The following is an 18,358-nucleotide window of genomic DNA, read 5'->3' as shown; positions in this document are numbered from 1 at the left end:
CTGCTATTACTAGCAACGGTAACATGGAATAGACTTAGTTTTTGGGTACTTGCCAGGTTCTTATGGCCTGGATTGGCCACTGTTGGAGACGGGATGCCGGGCTTGATGGACCTTTGGTCTGACCCAGTATGGCATGTTCTTATGTTCCTATATTTGTTTTTTGTTTCTGTTGATTGTTGTTTGGATTTTGGTAATAATGTGGGAAGGGTTGTTTGGAGTTTTTAATCTTAATTATTTATGTATGTTATACTGATTATTTATGACATGTTTGGTACGGTTTGGAGGTTTTATGATGATATCTCTTTTGTCATTTTATTATTGGTGCGGTATTTTTATGGTTTTAACTTATTATTTTACTTGTAAATCACCTTGGGTCTTGGGATGGGTGATAAATTCATGAAAGGCAAGGTGTTCAGTGTCCAACTTTGTCACTTCTCTAGTTGTCATGTTGCAGTGAGAGGGAAGTGGTTCTAATGATGACGATTTCATTTTGGCTGTGTGTGTCGTCCCCTCCTGCTCCAGGTCACGGACAGCGAGACGAAGGCGAGTGCTCTGCAGCTCTGCGTAGATCGGCTGAACCTGTCCCTGGCTAAGGCAGAGGAGAACGAGGGTGCGCTGAAGGAGAAAATGCAGGGGCTGTCTGCGTCCCTGTCTGAGAGCAGCGCCAGCATCAAGTCCTCTCACGAGAAAGCCTTGCAGCTGCAGAAGACGCTGACCGCCAGTGACCACGACCGCCGAGTGCTGCAGGTGAGGCTGAGCCTGAAACCTAAAGGGCTCTGGTTAAGGGGTCATTTATTTAAGGGTCAACTTCCAAAGCATTGCATGGGGGTTGCACACGTAAAATAGGCATGCACACACGTAAGTGGCACACAGATGTGTACTCGTCGTTTTAATAAGACTGGGAGTATGTGTGTACTTGCATTGTTGCACATAAATATTAACGGGAATAAAAAGGGTATTTTAGAGGCACAAGTTGCTGTTTCATTAGCAATATATGCGCATGCATTTACCAAACTTGTCCACACGCTTTTACACCTGCCAGTCGAGTCACAGAACTGAAATTGCACTTCCCTTTTGTCGTGCACTGATATATGCACATGTACTTTTGGGGCAGAGATATGTGGTATTTTACAGACTGTGTGGCTCCTGCTGCATATGATTTACAAACACTGCTGTACCTTTATTTGCAGAGAGGCGCAGGTGCCTCTACAGAGACACACACACACCTACCTGACCTTGTGCTTAGCTAAGTCCTGAAGCTGAATTTTATTTTAAGTTAGCCAGAGGTTCAGAGTGCTTTTATTACTGTCCTATAAATCTAAATATTGCTGATTATGAACGAATGTTATGTGTTTAATTTTCTGTACAGTTAATCTTTGTTTGATTTGTAATGCTTGTGGTTTTATAATTATGAATGCCCATTGTGATCTGCGTTGAACACTTTCGTAAATTGCGCAATTTAAAAAAAAAACCCCTCAAGACATAAATAAGCGTGCTTGGACAGATAAGGGACAGGAGTGGGAACGAGGTTAGGAGGTGGCACTGTCGCTAGCAACCCACCCTGCACTTCCTCGAGAGCAGATCCAAGAGGAAGTGCAATAAGAGAAAACAAGGCATGGATAAGAGAAGCACAAGCAGGCCACAGATTGGTGGTGGCTGGGTATTGTCCAGCAAGGTCATAGGGACTTAAGCGACCAAATGTTAGGGCAACAGCTTCATTATTTTCAGTAGCTTTTTAGAGTATTGCAAAGCTTGGTGGGTAAGGCAAGAGAGGTGAAAGGGCCTGGGTGTTGGATTGAGTTTGCTCATCTACCAGATACGGTAGAGCCCCAGGGAGGAAAATGACAAAAGCTGACTTGGGCCTGAGACTCTATTAGCAGTCTCCTATCAACAGCCGGCACCTGGGACATATAATCCTGTGCACTGCAAACAGAAAAGCACTGAGGGAAATGGACGGGCAGTTGATCTGCACTTTCCATCATCTGCTATGTTACTGTGCATATCCCCCAGGAAAGACACTCCAGGTGAGGTTACTCTGGAAACCAAAGGGTCTCTCCCCCTTCTCCCATGGGCTCTCCAAGCGAGACTGTCCCGGGAATCAAAAAATCTCTCTTTGACCAGGGGGGGACACTCCAGCAGATGCAGGCCTGAAAATCAAAGGGTCTGTCCCTTTGGAAAGGGACACTCCGGGTAAGGCTAACCTAGAATCACGTTGTCTTTTCACCTCCCCCAGGAGAACCTTTCTCTCCTCTCCCCCCCTCCCCCAGACGTATTCCAGGTGAGTTGGACCTGGAGCTTTGAGCGCTGTCACCTTACTCCCAGTGTACGCTAGGTAATTCCTTACTAGGGACATTGCCACTTTCTAATCTAAGTTCAATAAAAGGCCGCTGACAGCAGCGTGTGAATCCTGGTTTTAGCCCCGATCACGCTGTGTTTCTAGTGCAGACTCTCATTTCTTGGCATCATTCATTCAGTACGTCGGAACAGGCAAAATATCACAATGTCTGCATCCCTCACTGCAGGAGCGCCTGGATGCGGCCCGGCAGGCAGTATCGGAGGCCAAGAAGCAAAACAGTGCGCTACTGGATCGCATCCAGGACTTGAAAAGTGAGCAGGTGGAGGCGGAGCTACAGCGGGCAGAACTGGAAGGGAAAGTCCGCCAACAGCAGGAGGTGAGCGAGGGGACCTGAGGTGATGGGGGCAGGTCCACCAGCTGCAGAAGGTGAGCGAGGGGACCTGAGGTGATGGGGCAGGTCCACCAGCTGCAGAAGGTGAGCGAGGGGACCTGAGGTGATGGGGCAGGTCCACCAGCTGCAGAAGGTGAGCGAGGGGACCTGAGGTGATGGGGCAGGTCCACCAGCTGCAGAAGGTGAGCGAGGGGACCTGAGGTGATGGGGCAGGTCCACCAGCTGCAGAAGGTGAGCGAGGGGACCTGAGGTGATGGGGCAGGTCCACCAGCTGCAGGAGGTGAGTGAGGGGACCTGAGGTGATGGGGCAAGTCTGCCAATAGCAGTATGTGCGTAGCTGGGTCATCCTTGTTTCGGGTGTTACTGGGCATAGTTGAACTGCCCACTATCATAGAGGTGGGGTGGGGGGGGGGGGGGAGGAATCTGCGTTTGTTGTTCTAGATAAAATTTCCTGGCAGGTTGCTGTCTGAAGCAAAGAGCTGGTTAGATTTTTAATTCTGAATATAATGCTTGCATTTCAACGACCATCAGGAGTGTGGGAGCTGTTATCTGTATGAGCTTGGCTTGATTGTAACTGTTTAATTGATTGATTTATTAGACTTTTTTTTATTATTTTATATTTATTAAATTTAACAAATTTACATCAAGACAATCTTGAGAAAAAGTAATTCTGTGAAGTACAAAACATTAAGAGAAATAATATAAAAATAAATTGTACTATGCACCAGTTAGACCTCATTTTTGGGGATCAAATAAAAGAAAATCACAATACAGAATGACCACAAGGCGATGTAATTCAGTAATGCCACGTACGTAATCTATGGATAAGTATGTCAGTTCAATGAAAGAATCAGGTAAGAAATAATCAGATAGTTAAAGCAAATTAGAGAGTGTCATTTTGTTTACTGAACTTATATACCGCTTGTCAAGCAAGTTACCCAAGCAGTTTACAAAATAAAACATACATAATAGTCAAATACAAAAAGCATTGGCAGACTTAAAACAGTAAGCATAAAATAAACACATTAATAACAATCTGCATAGATCTAAAATACTAAAATACAGACAGTACATTACTGACTAATTAGCAGTTATGCCAAAGCTAACTTCATATTTTCTAGCATGCGGCCAGATGGACTCCGGACCAATAGGTTTAAGCTCCCTTGCCAGCAGATGGAGACGGCATCAGGTTTCAAAGCTGATGTCACCCTAGATACACCCCTGCAGTGACCTCAGCCCTTCAGTATTTCTCCGTCTCCAGCAGATGCGGACATGCTTTCCCTATGGGGATCGCTGTACCTTTTGGAAGAAGAAATTCTACTTTTAAATTGAAAAGATTGAGTCCTACTCTCCTGCACTGATATCTAAAGGTCCCTCCCCCAGTTGAGAATTCCTGAGGCAATTTCCAAGATCCATCAGAGGTTGCCTTGGTCCGGTAGCCAGTTCCCAGTGTGGATTTTGCCCCTGAAGCAGCTGAAAGGCAGCAGGTGCAGGAAGCCAAGCGCGGCGGTGACGGCCAAAGCTCTCTCCCCCTGCATCCGGAGACCATCTCTGTACTCAGCCGGTAAGCGCTGAGCCCAAGTAAGTAAAAAAAAAAATAAAAAAAAGAGAAGAGGATTTCCTCCTGATTCAGAGATGTTGGAGGGGTTTTGGTAAAACTTCCTCTGGTCTCCTTGCTCAGTGCACCGTACCGACGTCATTCCCAATCCCGTTGGGGTAAGGGGAAGTGGGCTTCCGAGTGAGTTGAGCGGCACCCCGGTGGGCTAGGCCCTGCTGTAGGCTTGGTTGGCACACCGCGTGTTAGACTGCGGCGGTGCTATCTTGCGCGTGTTTTTGTGCCTGTAATGCCTACCGTAGAATTTCAGTACATACAGTGTGTGTTGGGTGGTTATGGAACCCGCCACCGCCCTTTTAGCTGACATGGGCTTGGACCTAGTCTGTACCTTGTCCAGAGGAGTGGCCTCAGTGGTGACAGCCAGAAGACAGCTATGGCTGGGGAATTGTCAGCAGACGCAACTTCCTAGGCAAATCTTTCAAAGAAGCCCTTTAAAGGACCACTCCTCTTCGGAAGAGAATTGGAAAAGCTGGCCAGTAAATGGGGTGAATCTCCAGTACCCCGGCTACCAGAAGATAAGATAAAGCAGTTACAGCAGCCCTTGCCCATGAGGGGTCGATCCAGGGGCTCCCAATATTTTCGTCCCTACAGAAACTCGACATTTCAGAAGGCTCGGTCCTTTGGGAGGACTCAGTCCTTTCAGAGTCGGCAGCCCAAGAGAGGGTCAGGTTCGGATTCATGTTGGTCCCGAACCCCCCAGTGAAGTTTTGCCAACTCACCCTTGGAACGAGGAGCTAGGGGGGTCAACTGTCCCTCTTCTACCAACAGTGGGTCGAGATCACTTCGGACAAAAGGGTACTGGAGGTCTTACGAGAAGGATATGTGCTGGAATTTCGCAGCACTCCTCATGATATATTCATGATATCTCCTTGCCACTCTCAGCACAAGAAGCAGGCAGTGGAGATTATCCTGTTAAGGCTTCTCAGGATGAGGGCTATAATCCCAGTACTTGCGCCCCAGGAAAATATGGGGCGTTATTTCAACATACCCAAATAGGAAGGTTCCTTTGACCTCATCCTAGACCTCAAGAGTGTCAACCAACATCTGAGTGATTCATTTCTGCATGGAAACCCTACGCTCCATGATAATGGCCATATGGTCAGGAGAGTTCATAACCTCCCCATACCTATGTGAGGTCTACCTACATATTCCAATCCGGCAAGAACATCAACGTTTTCTACGCTTTGCGGTACTGGGTCGCCACTATCAGTTCCAGGCACTGCCCTTTGACCTGGCAGCATTGAGAAAAGAGGGAATCCTGGTGCACTAGTACTTGGATGACTGGTTGATCCAGGCAAAGTCCATGGAAGAGAGTCTCCGGGTGACCACCTTGCTTCAGGAACTTGGTTGGGTCATAAACCTGGACAAAAGCAGGAATATGTGGGAGTCCGGTTCGACATCAAGCAGGGCAAGGTTTTCCTCCTGACCACTCGGATAAGGAAGCTGATGTCCTAAGTACGTCTGTTGATGAACATGATACGCCCAATGGTGTGGAGCTTTCTTCAAGTCCTTGGTTTGATGACGGCGACCCTGGAAGTAGCGCTGTAGGTGAGGGCAATCATGCAACCACTTCAACGCTCCCTGCTGTCACATTGGAACCCGCTGTTTCAAGACTGTTCGATTCACCTCCACTTACCAATGGAAGTATGCTCTCAGCTGCAGTGGTAGCTGCAGGAAGCTCAGTTGGGAAAGGGTTACCCCTGTCCCCTCTGAACTGGCTGGTCCTCACGACAGATTTGAGCCTCTGGGGCTGGGGAACTCATTGTCAGGAACTTATGGCCCGGGGACAATGGACCAAGGAAGAGGCCCTCTGAAACATAAACTGCTGGAAGCCCGGCAGTCAGATTGGCGTGTCTACAATTCAGCCACATACTCCAGGGTCAAGCGGTCCGCGTAATGTCGGACAGTGCAACAATGGTAGCCTACATCAACAGCCAGGGTAGAACCAAAGCCAGCAAGTGTCACAGGAGATAGATCTCGTTATGGAATGGATGGAAATATATCTACAGATGATCTAGCCTCCCATATCGCAGGAAAAGACAATGTCAGAGCAGACTTTCTAAGCAGAGAGAGTCTGGATCCAGGAGAGTGGGCATTGTTGGCCAAAGCATTTCAGATGGTAGTAGATCACCTGCTGGCCGCATCTCACAATGTGAAGGTTCCCCGATTCTTCAGTCACAGAAGAGATCGGCTGACCCTGGGGGTCGATGCTCTTGTTCAGACCTGGCCAGAAGAGGAGCTGCTATAAACCTTCGCTCTGTGGTCCCTCCTAGGCAGGGTCATTTGCAGAATTGAGCGCCACAGGAGATTAGTCCTACTAGTAGCTCCAGATTGGCCCAGGCATCCATGGTATGCGGACATGTGGAGACTGGAGATGCCCCTGTGCCTCCCACTGCACAGGCACCTGCTACAGCAGGGACAAATCCTTCACGAAGATCCGATTCGATTCTGTCTTACAGACTGGCCTGATGAAGCAAGGATATTCGGCAGCAGTGATTGCCACCTTACTCTGCGCTTGGAAGTTCTCTATGTTCCTAGGGTATGTGCAGGTCTGGAGAGTATTTTGACGCCTGATACAAGGAATGTGGTGTTTCCCCTTGGATGGTCAAAATCCTACTAATTCTAGAATTTTTGCAGGATAGCTTGAATAAAGGTTTGACCCTTAACTCCTTGAAGGACCAGGTAGCGGCTCTCTCCTGTTTCAGGGGTGAGGTGAACAGAACCCGCCATTCGGCTCATCTGGAAATGGCCCGTTTTCTGAAAGGGGTGAAGCACCTCCTGCCACCCCTAAGGTGGCTGGTTCCCTTGTGGAATTTTAATCTAATATTGGAGTTTTTGGCAGAGCCCTTCTTCCAGCTGCTGCACAGTCTCTTGAGTTAATAAATAAATAAATTAATTTTATTTATTTAAGAGTTTTTATATACCGTCATTAAGTTATTTACCATCATAACGGTTTACAATAGTGCACCAATATCAAAGAGAATATGGATCATAATTTACATAGGTGGTGCCAGTACTATTCGGTAACAAACAATATAGACTAATATAGTTTATTATAAGGATTATGCATATGAAGAAAATCAATTGGGGGATTGTATGTTTTATAGCGATGTATCCTGTGGTTTGACTACAGTTAAAATTAGTGGTGAGCTAATTTCCAGTAGTAACTGGAATTTGTGAGCTTGGTGCTACATGTCCGCTTATTCTTGTGTACATGCTTGCATCACTCTCTTTGTTGAAGGCTAGTTTGAAAAGCCAGGTTTTCAATTGTGTTTTGAAAAATTTATGGTTACTCTGAAGTCTAAGTTCAAGGGGCATGGACTTCCATAAAATGGGGCCGGCCAGAGACGGTGCACGTTCTCTGACTTGGGTAAGTCTTGCTGTTTTCACAGATGGAGTGGTTAAAAGTGCTCTGTTTGCTGATCTTAAATTTCTGTGTGGAAAGTGGACTCGAAAACCCTGAAAACGGTGCTCTTGGTGGCGATATGCTCGGCACGTTGCATCTCTGAATTACAGGCCTTGTTTCGTCAGTGACCATCCCTCCGGATGACTCCTGGAGCGTTACAGCTTTGTACCGTTCCATCCTTCTTGCCCAAGGTAGTCTCAGAGTTTCATTTGAATCAGTCAATTTCATTGCCATCCCTAGATAAGCACAAGGACATGGAAGAATACCGCCTCCTCCATCATTTGAATGTCAGTAGGCTTTTGGTGTAGTATCTGGAAGTTTCAGAACCACCTGTTTGTCCTTCACTGTGGAAGGAAGACGGGTGAACCAGCTTCGCGGGCTACCATAGCTCATAGGATTAAGGAGGTGGTCACAGGAGCTTATGTGGAGGCAGGAAAGCCACTACCCTTTCAGGTTAAAGCTCATTGCTCTAGGGCTCAGGCAGTCTCAGGAAGCTAGACTGCTGTCTCCTGTCGATATCTGCCGAGCGGTGACGTGGTCCTCCTTGCACACCTTCTCCAGGTTCTATCACCTGGACATTCAGGCCTGGGAGGATGCGGTCTTTGCAAGGGCGGTGTTAACCGTGTCGCAGGCAGCCTCCTGCTCCGATCGGGAGTAGCTTTTGTACATCCCATTGGTCCTGAGTCCATCTGGCTACACGCTAGGAAATGGAGAAATTACTTACCTGATAATTTTGTTTTCCTTGGTGTAGACAGATGGACTCAGCAGCCCGCCCATGGCTGCTCAGAACAGTGCCAAGGATTTGCCCGTGGAGTGGATATTGATTCCAAGAGATTATGGGTAAAAGCCGTCATCCAGTCCTTAGATCAGGGCATCTATAATCTTACTAGGGTTCAGTGTTTATGATTAGTTGAGTACAGTTACGGTTATCCGTTTTTAATCAAGTTTTTTCAATAGCATGTCCACAATGGCTTTTGAAGAGAGTACTGAATGGTTGAGGTCACTGCAGGGATGTATCTAGGGTGACGTCAGCTTTGAAATCTGACTCTGTCTCCATCTGCTGGCAGGGGAGCAGTAAACCTATTGGTTCTGAATCCATCTGTCTACACTAAGGAAAACGAAATTGTCAGGTAAGTAATTTCTCCATTCTTGAAGGTCCATCTGCAGGTGTTAACAGTCGAAACCTGTGAGAATAGCCCGGTCTTCATTGCTTTCCGAAATATGAAATAATTAGATTCTGCTCTTCTGTTCATTGGTAAAGCATTCCAGAGCGCAGAGGTCCTTGATATGAAAAAGTACTTTCTCTTGCAGATTCCAGTCTAATGGCAGAGGTAGAGGGAACACGAAGGGCATCCTTTTGAGAAGGCCGCAAAGTTCAAACATTTTGACAGATAAAGCGCATAGCCAGAATGTAAAGAACTTTGAACGTCGCCCGACAGCGTCTGTTGTTTGCAGCCAGCAGCAGATTTCCAAACCCGTCTTCTGTAGCTGCCTTGCTTCGGTGGGTTGCCCACCGCTTCCCTGCTGTGGCGGTTTCTCATAGCTGTGCTGCCTCTCTCTTTCCCTCCTTTTTTTTTTTTTGGGGGGTGCAGTTGCTGCGCCAGCATCAGGAGAGCGAGGGGGCGTCGCTGCGGAGCCTGCAGAAGCTACAGGAGGAGAAGCAGCTGCTGCAGGAGCGTCTGAGCAGCCTGCAGCGGGCCGTGGCCCAGCTGGAGAACGAGAAGCGGGAGATCGAGCGCTCCTCCCTGCGGCTGGAGAAGGACAAGACGGCCCTGAGGAAAATATTGGACAAGGTGAAGTGAAGGGATGGGGGGGAGGGCGGCGTGCAGGGCAGCAGAGAGGCAGGGCTCGAGATCAGGAGGTGTGGAGCAGGGCCAGGTGTGACTCGTCCCACCCCGTACGAGGCCTTTTTTTTGTCAGTTCACATTTGGAGTGCAGGGTTCGGTTTTCAGCACCCGATCCCGAAAAAGAATCTCCAGATGTAAGAACAGGTACAAGGAAAGGCCTCTCAAAGGCAACTTTGGGTCTGTGATCTGTTTATTGAAGGCAGTCACAAGCAAAACCCGGGGGCTTCCTCTAAGGTTAGGGATTTTTTACTCAGTTGTAAAATTATTGAATTAGTTATGGCTATAATGCTAAATTAATTCAAAAGTAAACTAGATACATTTTTAAGAGAGAGAGATATTGGCGAGTGTGATGGTGCATTAAGGAAAAAGTGTTAATCCGACATCTCCCAAATCTTGTACTGACAGCAGACATCCCCTAATACAGCATCACCTGAAGCATGCACTGACAGCTCCCCTCCCTTAGGAAAGTATCTCCAAACTATAAACCAATGGCCGAAGTTCTTTAGCAGGTACCTCTCTCCTGAACCGCACACTGAGAGCCGACAACCCTTAGCCAGGTGTCTCGTGGCCATGTCTTCTAGGAGGGCAACTCCTAAAGCTCGCACTGAAAGCCAGCATCCCCTGGAAAGGCCTTCTGAACCAGAGACAGACGGTTGACATTCCCTGGGACCACACCCTGACAGCTGGCATCCCTCAGGAAGGCATCTCCAGAACTATTCACGTGCAGCCAATATCCCTTGAAACGCTCATTGACAGTTTCCACTGTCCAGGCCCATTAAAAGGGAGGCCTTTCAGCAGGAGCCGAGTTGTAAGTGTGCAGGCTTGCATTTGTATTTAACAGAAGACATCCTAAGCGCTTTTAGACAGCCAAGTCCTAGACTCAGTAAATGTGCACTGTTCTCTCAAGTAAAAATGCAAATCTCACACACAACAATTCTCTGTTCCATAAGTCCAGCGAGTTTCCTAGAAAAGTCCAGCAGTGGCTAAATACTTAGCTCCGAGGGCCCGTTTTCCAGCTCCAGGTACTCCCTGCACACCGACTATTCCCTGCGGCAGCTCTCTGTCTGCATCCTGCCCACAGGCGCGCCTGCCTTAGCAGCCCGCAGGCTGACATTGTTAGCGTCCTGGTTGCAGATCTCTCCGCCGAGAAGCCTGCAGGGCTGGATCTCCAGACCTGCCTTCTTGCCAGGGCTCCATCCCAAGGACCCATCGCCATACGTAGGCTGGCCTATGCCAGTGTTTCTAAAGGCTTAGCTCCTCCTTTCCAGACCTGTGTGCAATACTGGGCGGGGTTGCAGGGATCCACGCGCGCTGTGGGCTTTTGCCTGCCCCAGCAGCCGAGCTCCCTGGGAAACGTGCTTTCCTGCCGGCTGACATCCCCCAAGGTCTCTCCTGATGTACGCGCCCTGCCAGCTGACATCCCCCTCTTCTTGCCGCTGCAGGTGGAACGTGAGAAGCTAAAAACCACCGAGGACACTGTGCGGCTGTCTGTAGAGAAGGGACAACTGGATCGCTCCCTCACCACCGTGGAGCAGGAGTTGGTGGAGGCGCAGAGGCAGATTCAGCAGTTGGAGGTATCTGTTGGACGTGCATGTGCGTACACATAAACTGGAATAGAGGCTCAGCACCGCCATTTTAGCCGATGAATTTAGTTTTTCTTCTTCCTTTTAACTGGGGGGGTTTTTGAAGTTGAAGGTTTTCTGTCTTAGAGACTCAGATTTCAAGAGCATGTGTGAGACTTGTGGCAGCTCTGCAGGATCTCCAGCTGAGCCCTGGACTGCAGTCCTGTACCAGCTGTGCATGCAAGGCCATGTCATGAGAGAGAGCATAAGGGAATGAAGGGATAACCTGGCTGAGACGCGCTCTGCATCGGTCCAGTCTGGCGGTTTTATCCGGAAACTATGGAGGAAGACAGTAGCGCACCAATCCCAGCAAATCAAACAGCGATATATATAAAAAAAAAAAACCAAGCCTCATTCTGAAGGAAACTAATCTTTAAATCATGTCCATATGACCGAGACTCATCATCCAAAAATGCAAAATCATATAGATAGTTTAGCACAGAATGTTTTAATCATAGTTCCTCTTGCGTCTTCATCATCTGCCCAGCTTCATTATAGATCACCATTGGTCCATCTTTTCCTAGGTCTGCCTGACTCCCATGTGTAAAAAATTAAATTGCTTACATCGGTACAAACTCTGTGGCAACCTTTTTTTGCCCACGGGGTTTGCATCGGCAGAAAGCACTCGCAGATATTTTCTCCTGCATCCCACGGGTAGCTTTTCTGGTCCAAGTTATAGGGACGTTGTTGCCTCCTCCTGACCCTAACCCCCGCCCTCGGGAACGACTCCGCAGTGCGTGGGTAAAAGGGGAAGAACGTGCGCGCCTGCGGTAGTGGCTGGGCCCTTTGAGGAAAAAAAAAAAGCCCCACTGCTGTGCATAAAACACGGCTTTAGCCATGAAACTGCCCTCCCCTCCCCCCCACTCCCCTGAGTCCATGCAAACAAATTTCAAAACCTAGGAAAAATCTTTTTACAAAAAAAAAAAAATGTCCATCAGCAACTCGGTACTGAAAGGTCAATTCTTTATCCGAGATCTTTATTTCAGCATTTGTAAGGAGAACTCCTAAAACGATAATCACAGGAGAGCAGTGGGGATTGTCCGCTTTGGGACAAAGTTGGGTGGGAGGGTACGTTTTTTGCCAGGTTTCAGAGCGAGAGGGCGGGTATGTGCTTTCCCTTTGAAGCTGTACCCACAGACGCTCCGGTCCGGTTTTTGTGGGGCTAGATTTTCTACGGGAAGAAAGGTGCGTAACTCTGAAGGTGTGCAGTCCACGGGCGTTATTTTACGATCCCACCCATAACCCCCTTCCGTATGCGAAGCGGAAGCTTTTCTCCCTTAAACGTTCCCCAGGGGTGAGCAGAGACCCAGACTCTGGACCCTCCGAGGTGACCAGGGCCCCCCCCCTCCCCTTGTGTCGGCTGCTTTCAACAGACTGATGCTGCTCACTTCTCCTCTCCGCTCCCAGCCTTCGTCCTGTCAAACTGGCCTCCTATAGATTTGCATGCAAGTGAGGCGGGGGGTGTATGCAAATCTCTCCCATGCATACTCATTAGGGGTAGCCTGAAAACCCGACTGGTCGGCGTCCCTCAAGGACCGGACCTGCCCAGCCCTGTATTACAGAAAGCTTTGACCTGATTGGCTGGCTCATTGGCTTCTCTCTTTTGATTGGGCTGCCCTGAAGGAGGCGTTAAGCAAGGTTAGGAGGATGATCACCTACAGTCTGGTGAGTGCTTCTGTGGGCTTGGGGCTTGCAGCTAGTTCTGTGGTGAGGGGTCGTAACCCTGATCTTACAGGTGGAACAGCATTTCCAGCTGACTTCCCGCCTCCCTCATTCCCCCTCTGAACAGTATCTTTTACAGGGAATGTAGCGCTTTCATTGCTAATACACAGATCGCATTTACCTTTTACCATAGTGTGTTTAAAAATGTTCTGCAAGCATGTTTGGCCTTGGTGTTTCTCGTGTGCTTTTATTACACCTCCTAAATCTGGCTTGAGCTCTTTTTTTGACCTAGAAGTTCCCTTCCGCTTGTTTGCGCTTCCACCTGTAGTTGGGTTACGGCACCATGGGACGCCATTCACAAGCTGCCCAGGGTTTTCCCCCTATTTTGACCATCTCCCTTCTAGCCAGGCATTGCAGGAACAAGTCCTTGGCCGGCCAGCACCATAGACTGCAGCTCCCTTCACCCCCTGCTATGCATGCACTGAGTTTGGGCCACTAGGTGTCGCCACCGGGGCAACAGCCGGGACTCCCTTCAAGCCCTGGAGCTGTGAGCATTGCTGTCGCGGCAGCCCTGGGCTATTTTTTATGCTAGAATGACAGAAAATCTCAGATGCAGCCAGTTCTGATGCCCTGGGTAACAGGATGAGGCACTTGTTACTCCTTATGATCGTAGTATATTCTTTTTTTTTTTTTTTTTTTCCCCCCTCTTTCTCAGGCCCAGATAGCAGACATGGATCAGATGCCTTCACAGAGTCTGATTGAGACAGCTGCCCTCCATCGTCAGGAGCTCCAGCAGGAGATAGAGCGGCTGCGGGCAATGCAGGGACAGGCTGAGCGCACCCTGGATGCACGAGAGAGGGCACACAGGCAGCGGGTCAAGGGGCTTGAGGAGCAGGTGAGATTTGCACAACACTTTCCACCTTTTGGGAAATGAAAAATTCAGGCTCTGGAAGGCAACGTCCTTTTGTAGGTTGGGAGCTGATTAAAAGATAGAGGACCACAGGGGCAGTTTTCCCACTAGAGATAAATTGTGGAGTGCCCGAGGGATCTTACACCCTGGGGGAATAGTGCGCACAATGTATTAAAATTATGCATACTATATTTATCGGATTGTGATAACTTTGTGGACTTCAGCCTTTTCTCCAGAGAATGAGCTTTATTGTTTACAGCCTAATAGAGAACAGGTAGAAAGGCCTGCTTACCTGGGCATTTCTAAATGAAAAGTTACAGCACCAGAAACATGAGGGCAGAAAGGGACCCCATATGGCCCAGCCGTCCGATTAATGTAGCATCACTTCCCTAGAGGTCCCCCGTATTTATCCCATGGAATCCCAGTTTTGTTGTCCTTTCTCCTCATCTCCGGGGCCTCTCTGTTCCCTCCTGGGCCCTGTTATTTTATTCCCTTGCTCAGGGAGACGCCCTGGGACCAGAATTACTTTCTGGGCTGTGCATTAAATGGCTGCTGTGTTCCTCCATTGAATGCATGGAAATAAAGTTAAGAAATACAAACAAAACAGTATAGGTTTTGATACCCTTTTTTTTATTGGACTAAGTTAGCACATTTCTTGGCTCGCTACTTCCTGAAGACTTCTAGTGTGGGGATTCCCATTCCAGAACATTCTTCCTTCCTTCAGCCTGTATAGTCTTGAAACCCCACATACATCATCATTTTTTTATTGGTCTAATAAGAGGCTTAACTCCTGCCTTTCCTTTGTAGATCTCAACCTTAAAGGATCAGCTGCAGCAGGAGATGCGGAGGTGCCAGCCCCACTATTCTCACTCCTCCATCCTGTCAGGGAACTAACAGCAGCCTCGCCGTGCTCTGCACCCTCCGCCTGAGCTGGAGTACTGGTTACAGGGCCGGGGATTAGGGCTCTCGTCCTAACCTCGGCTTGCCTTGGTGCTCACTTTTTTTTTTTTTTTAACTTTTTCTATCGTTTTTCTAGAGGCACATCTATTTTTACATTTTTTTTTTCACGTGAAATTGTAAATCGAGGGATTGTAATTAGGCTTTTAAACTCTTGTAGCAGCGTGAAGATCTCCATGGGGCTGACGATGGATTTCCCAGTGCTGGGGCCTAATACATTGGGCTTCAGAAGCGGGGTGGAAGCCCGGGCGAGCTGTCTTTAGATCATGATTGTCTGGTCTGAATTTTCAGCTCTGTTTTTAAAAATATTTTGGGGCTTTCTGAACATGAAAACCTGAAACAGAGGCGCTAAAAAGCCAGGCAAGTTTTTCCTGTTCCTTCTGCCCTGCAGCGTCCCCAAACAGAAGAGTTGTATGTTAATCCTGAACAGTTGGTGAGTACTGGTCATAAGGTAAACCCACACTCATCAATGTACAGAGCGAAAGCAGCTTTTATGTTGAGATACCGAGCAGCTGGGCCTGTGCCAGACTCATCCCCTGGTCTGAGCTTGCATCCCAGGGACACCATCCTTCTAACTCTTAGTGAACAGCAGCAGGGGGTAGAAACAGGAAGGCTTGCACTCTTTTTAACTGTTTCTGGGATTAGGAAGCCCCCGGGGAACCACACAGGGTTTGCAAACTCGGGTTGAGTTAGTGCGGAACTGACTGGCGCCATTTGGGCTGCAGTTTTCACGAGTAACTAATGCCAAGTAACTTTGTGTTGCAAATACTTCATTCCACGGTACAGATGCACTTTAATGAGGGACAGCATTACCAGCGAAGGCACCAGTTTCATGAGGATTTAGGGCTCCTTTTCACAAGAGTTTGAGTTTGTTGTTTTGTACTCTCTCGTTGGTCGGATGATCCCCGTTTAGATTTTGGGATATCTTTCTGCCAGCAGTGCCAGCTTTCCCTTTTATAATACTGACTTGAGTCTTGCCCCAGGACCCCGTCGCTCCTGCCCCTGGGGGGGGCCCCTGTTACGTTTAGCTGCGGCCGTAGAAAGCAGCATCCGGGCTAGCGCAGAGACGGCCTCGCTTTGGTATTAAAAGGATTGCGTGAAAACCAGTATTAGTTACTCCGGGTCCCAGTCGTCCGGGAGCCGTGCGAGCTGGATTGCTTACGCTGAAGGCACCGTGAATGTCGTTCCCTTTCTAATGTGAACACGAGCAGACGTGAAGCTATTGCAAAGATGTCTTAAAGGAAGAGTTTAGGGCTCTTCTCTCACAGAACAGCCGTGGGCTCTTAACGTGGGCTTAGCAGCCAGTGGGAGCTGGGCAAGGGGGCAGAAGCACGGAACGGTGCAAAATGCCATGAGGATGCTGCCCTGGAGCCACAGGGTGTATCTTCCCCCTATTAAAATTAATGGGACCCGTTTGATAAAAGAAAATTATTATTTACCTGCTAATTTTCGTTCCTGTAGTACCATGGATCAGTCCAGACAGTGGGTTATGTCCCCAATCCAGCAGATGGAGTCAGCACAAGCTTTGAGGGGGCGTATCCATATATACTACTACCCCCTCTGCAGGAGTTCAGTATCGAGTATATCAAAGCCCGAGTAGAAAAACCGAACCCCTTAATGGATCAAGTAGAAAAAGGAACCGGCAACGAAGCCGTGCAACTATAATAACTAGAACTGCAAAGATCCTACCAACGGGTAGGAAGCTTTATAAACACAGGAAGACAACCTACACAGTAAGACAACCTGTGGGGAACTGCGAGAAGCAGTAAAAGCTGAAGACGTTAGAAAGGACAGCCACAGAAAAGGAGCCGAGCAGGCAGAGAACCCAGACGCGGTGGGCGTCTGGACTGATCCATGGTACTACAGGAACGAAAATTAGCAGGTAAATAATAATTTTCTTTTCCCTGTACGTACCTGGATCAGTCCAGACAGTGGGATGTACCCAAGCTTCCCTAAATCGGGTGGGGTCCTGCGAGGCCTGCTCGGAGAACCTGCTCGCCAAAAGGCCCAGAGACTGGAGAGGCGAGAGGTAGGCGATAGTGCCTCGAGAACGTATATAACGATTTCCAGGTGGCTGCGCAACAGATTTCTCGAGAAGAGACCGAGCGAGCCTCCGCCCAGGAGGCCGCCTGAGAACACGTAGAGTGCGCGACAATGCCGGGTGAGGGAGACCGCCCCACCCCAATGTAGGAAGCCGCAATGCCAGCCGTCAGCCATCCGGCAATCGTCGTCTTGGAGGCCCGGGACCCCTTCTTGGGCCAGCCCTAAGGACGAAGAGATGGTCAGACGTCCAGAAATCATTCGTAGCTGCCAGATAGAGACGCAGAGTGCGCTTGACATCCAAGAGTCGTAGAGACTTCGGCTCGGAAGACGAGAAGGACGGCAGTTCCACCGTCTGATTCACATGAAACGCAGACACCCCCTTCGGGAGAAATGATGGAATGGCGTGGAGGAAAACTCCAAAGTCGGAGAAACGCAGATAAGGTTCTCTACACGAGAGTGCCTACAGTTCCGATATGCGACGAGCGGAACAGATTGTCACCAGAAAACACTGTCTGAAGGGTGAGATCCTTAAGCGTTGCACTCCTCAGTGGCTCGAGGTTGAGACTCCAGGAGGGCCAAGGATCCCGCAACGGAGGCCGCAGGTGTGGGACACCCTTGAGGAAAAACGAACAATGTCCGGGAGCCCCCATCGCGCAATAGCGAACCAAGGGCGGCCACCTGGACCCGTAGGGGATTATAGGCGAGCCCCTTGTCCACCCCCGCATGTCGGAATTGAAGGATGTAAGGAACAGAAGCCTTAGTTGGGCCCGTGTTCTGGCTGGAACACCACGCCTCGAACACCTTCCAGACTCGAACATAGGCTACCGACGTCGACGTCTTTCGCGCACTCAACAACGTGGACACTACTGCCTCCTGGTAGCCTCGGGGCCAGAGGCGGCGCCTCTCAAAAGCCAAGCCGCCAGGCAGAAGGATTCTGCCTGCTCGAAAAATACTGGACCCCTGATGCAAGAGGCGGGAGAAAACGTCCTAGTCGTATGGGTCCATCGAGGACCAGCTGTAGCAGGTCCGCAACCCAGGGACGCCTGGGCCATTCTGGTGCGACGAAAACCACAGCCCCCTGAAGAGCCTCTATTCTGCGGAGTGTTCTGCCCACCAGTGGCCACGATGGGAATGCGTAGAGAAGGAGATGGGGCGGCCCCGGGAGCACTAGGGCATCGACTCCCTCCGCACCTCGCTCTCTGCGGCGACTGAAGAAATTGGGAGCCTTGGCGTTTTGCGTGGACCCCATCAGATCCAGGTGGGGGGTCCCCCACCGATGGACAAGCAGTTGCATCGCATCATCGGATAGTGACCATTCCCCGGGATCCAGTAGTTGACGACCGAGGAAATCCGCCTGGACGTTGTCTACCCCTGCGATGTGCGAGGCCGCCAGGCGGACCAGAAGCCGCTCTGGCCACAGCATCAACATCGCTGCCTCGAGCGCGACCTGCGGGCTGCGAGTGCCTCCTCGTCGGTTGATATAGGCCACGGTGGTTGCGTTGTCGGATAATATCCTGGCCTCCCGGTGCCGAGGAAGTGGCAGGAAGTGTCGTAGAGCCAGTCTGACCGCTCTGGTCTCCAGACGATTGATGGACCATTTCGACTCCAC

At 49.4% G+C, this 18,358-nt stretch overlaps 1 protein-coding gene across 3 annotated transcripts in view; it reads left to right on the top strand.

The window, feature by feature from the left end:
- CROCC (ciliary rootlet coiled-coil, rootletin) overlaps positions 1-17,723 on the top strand; it is a 132,217-nt gene extending 114,494 nt beyond the window's left edge. For all 3 annotated transcript variants that reach the window (XM_029577933.1, XM_029577934.1, XM_029577935.1), the window contains 6 exons: positions 523-747; positions 2,523-2,672; positions 9,301-9,501; positions 10,998-11,129; positions 13,555-13,734; positions 14,557-17,723. In XM_029577933.1, coding sequence (XP_029433793.1) covers positions 523-747; positions 2,523-2,672; positions 9,301-9,501; positions 10,998-11,129; positions 13,555-13,734; positions 14,557-14,643 — 975 coding nt within the window. In that variant the 3' untranslated portion in view covers positions 14,644-17,723. The remainder of the gene's footprint in view (positions 1-522; positions 748-2,522; positions 2,673-9,300; positions 9,502-10,997; positions 11,130-13,554; positions 13,735-14,556) is intronic.
- The last annotated feature ends 635 nt before the right edge of the window (positions 17,724-18,358 follow it).

This window comes from Rhinatrema bivittatum, chromosome 15 (assembly GCF_901001135.1).
Source record: "Rhinatrema bivittatum chromosome 15, aRhiBiv1.1, whole genome shotgun sequence".
Taxonomy (NCBI): Eukaryota; Metazoa; Chordata; class Amphibia; order Gymnophiona; family Rhinatrematidae; genus Rhinatrema; species Rhinatrema bivittatum.
The sequence above is the reverse complement of the archived record's forward strand: the minus strand, read 5'-3'. Positions and strand labels throughout refer to the sequence as shown.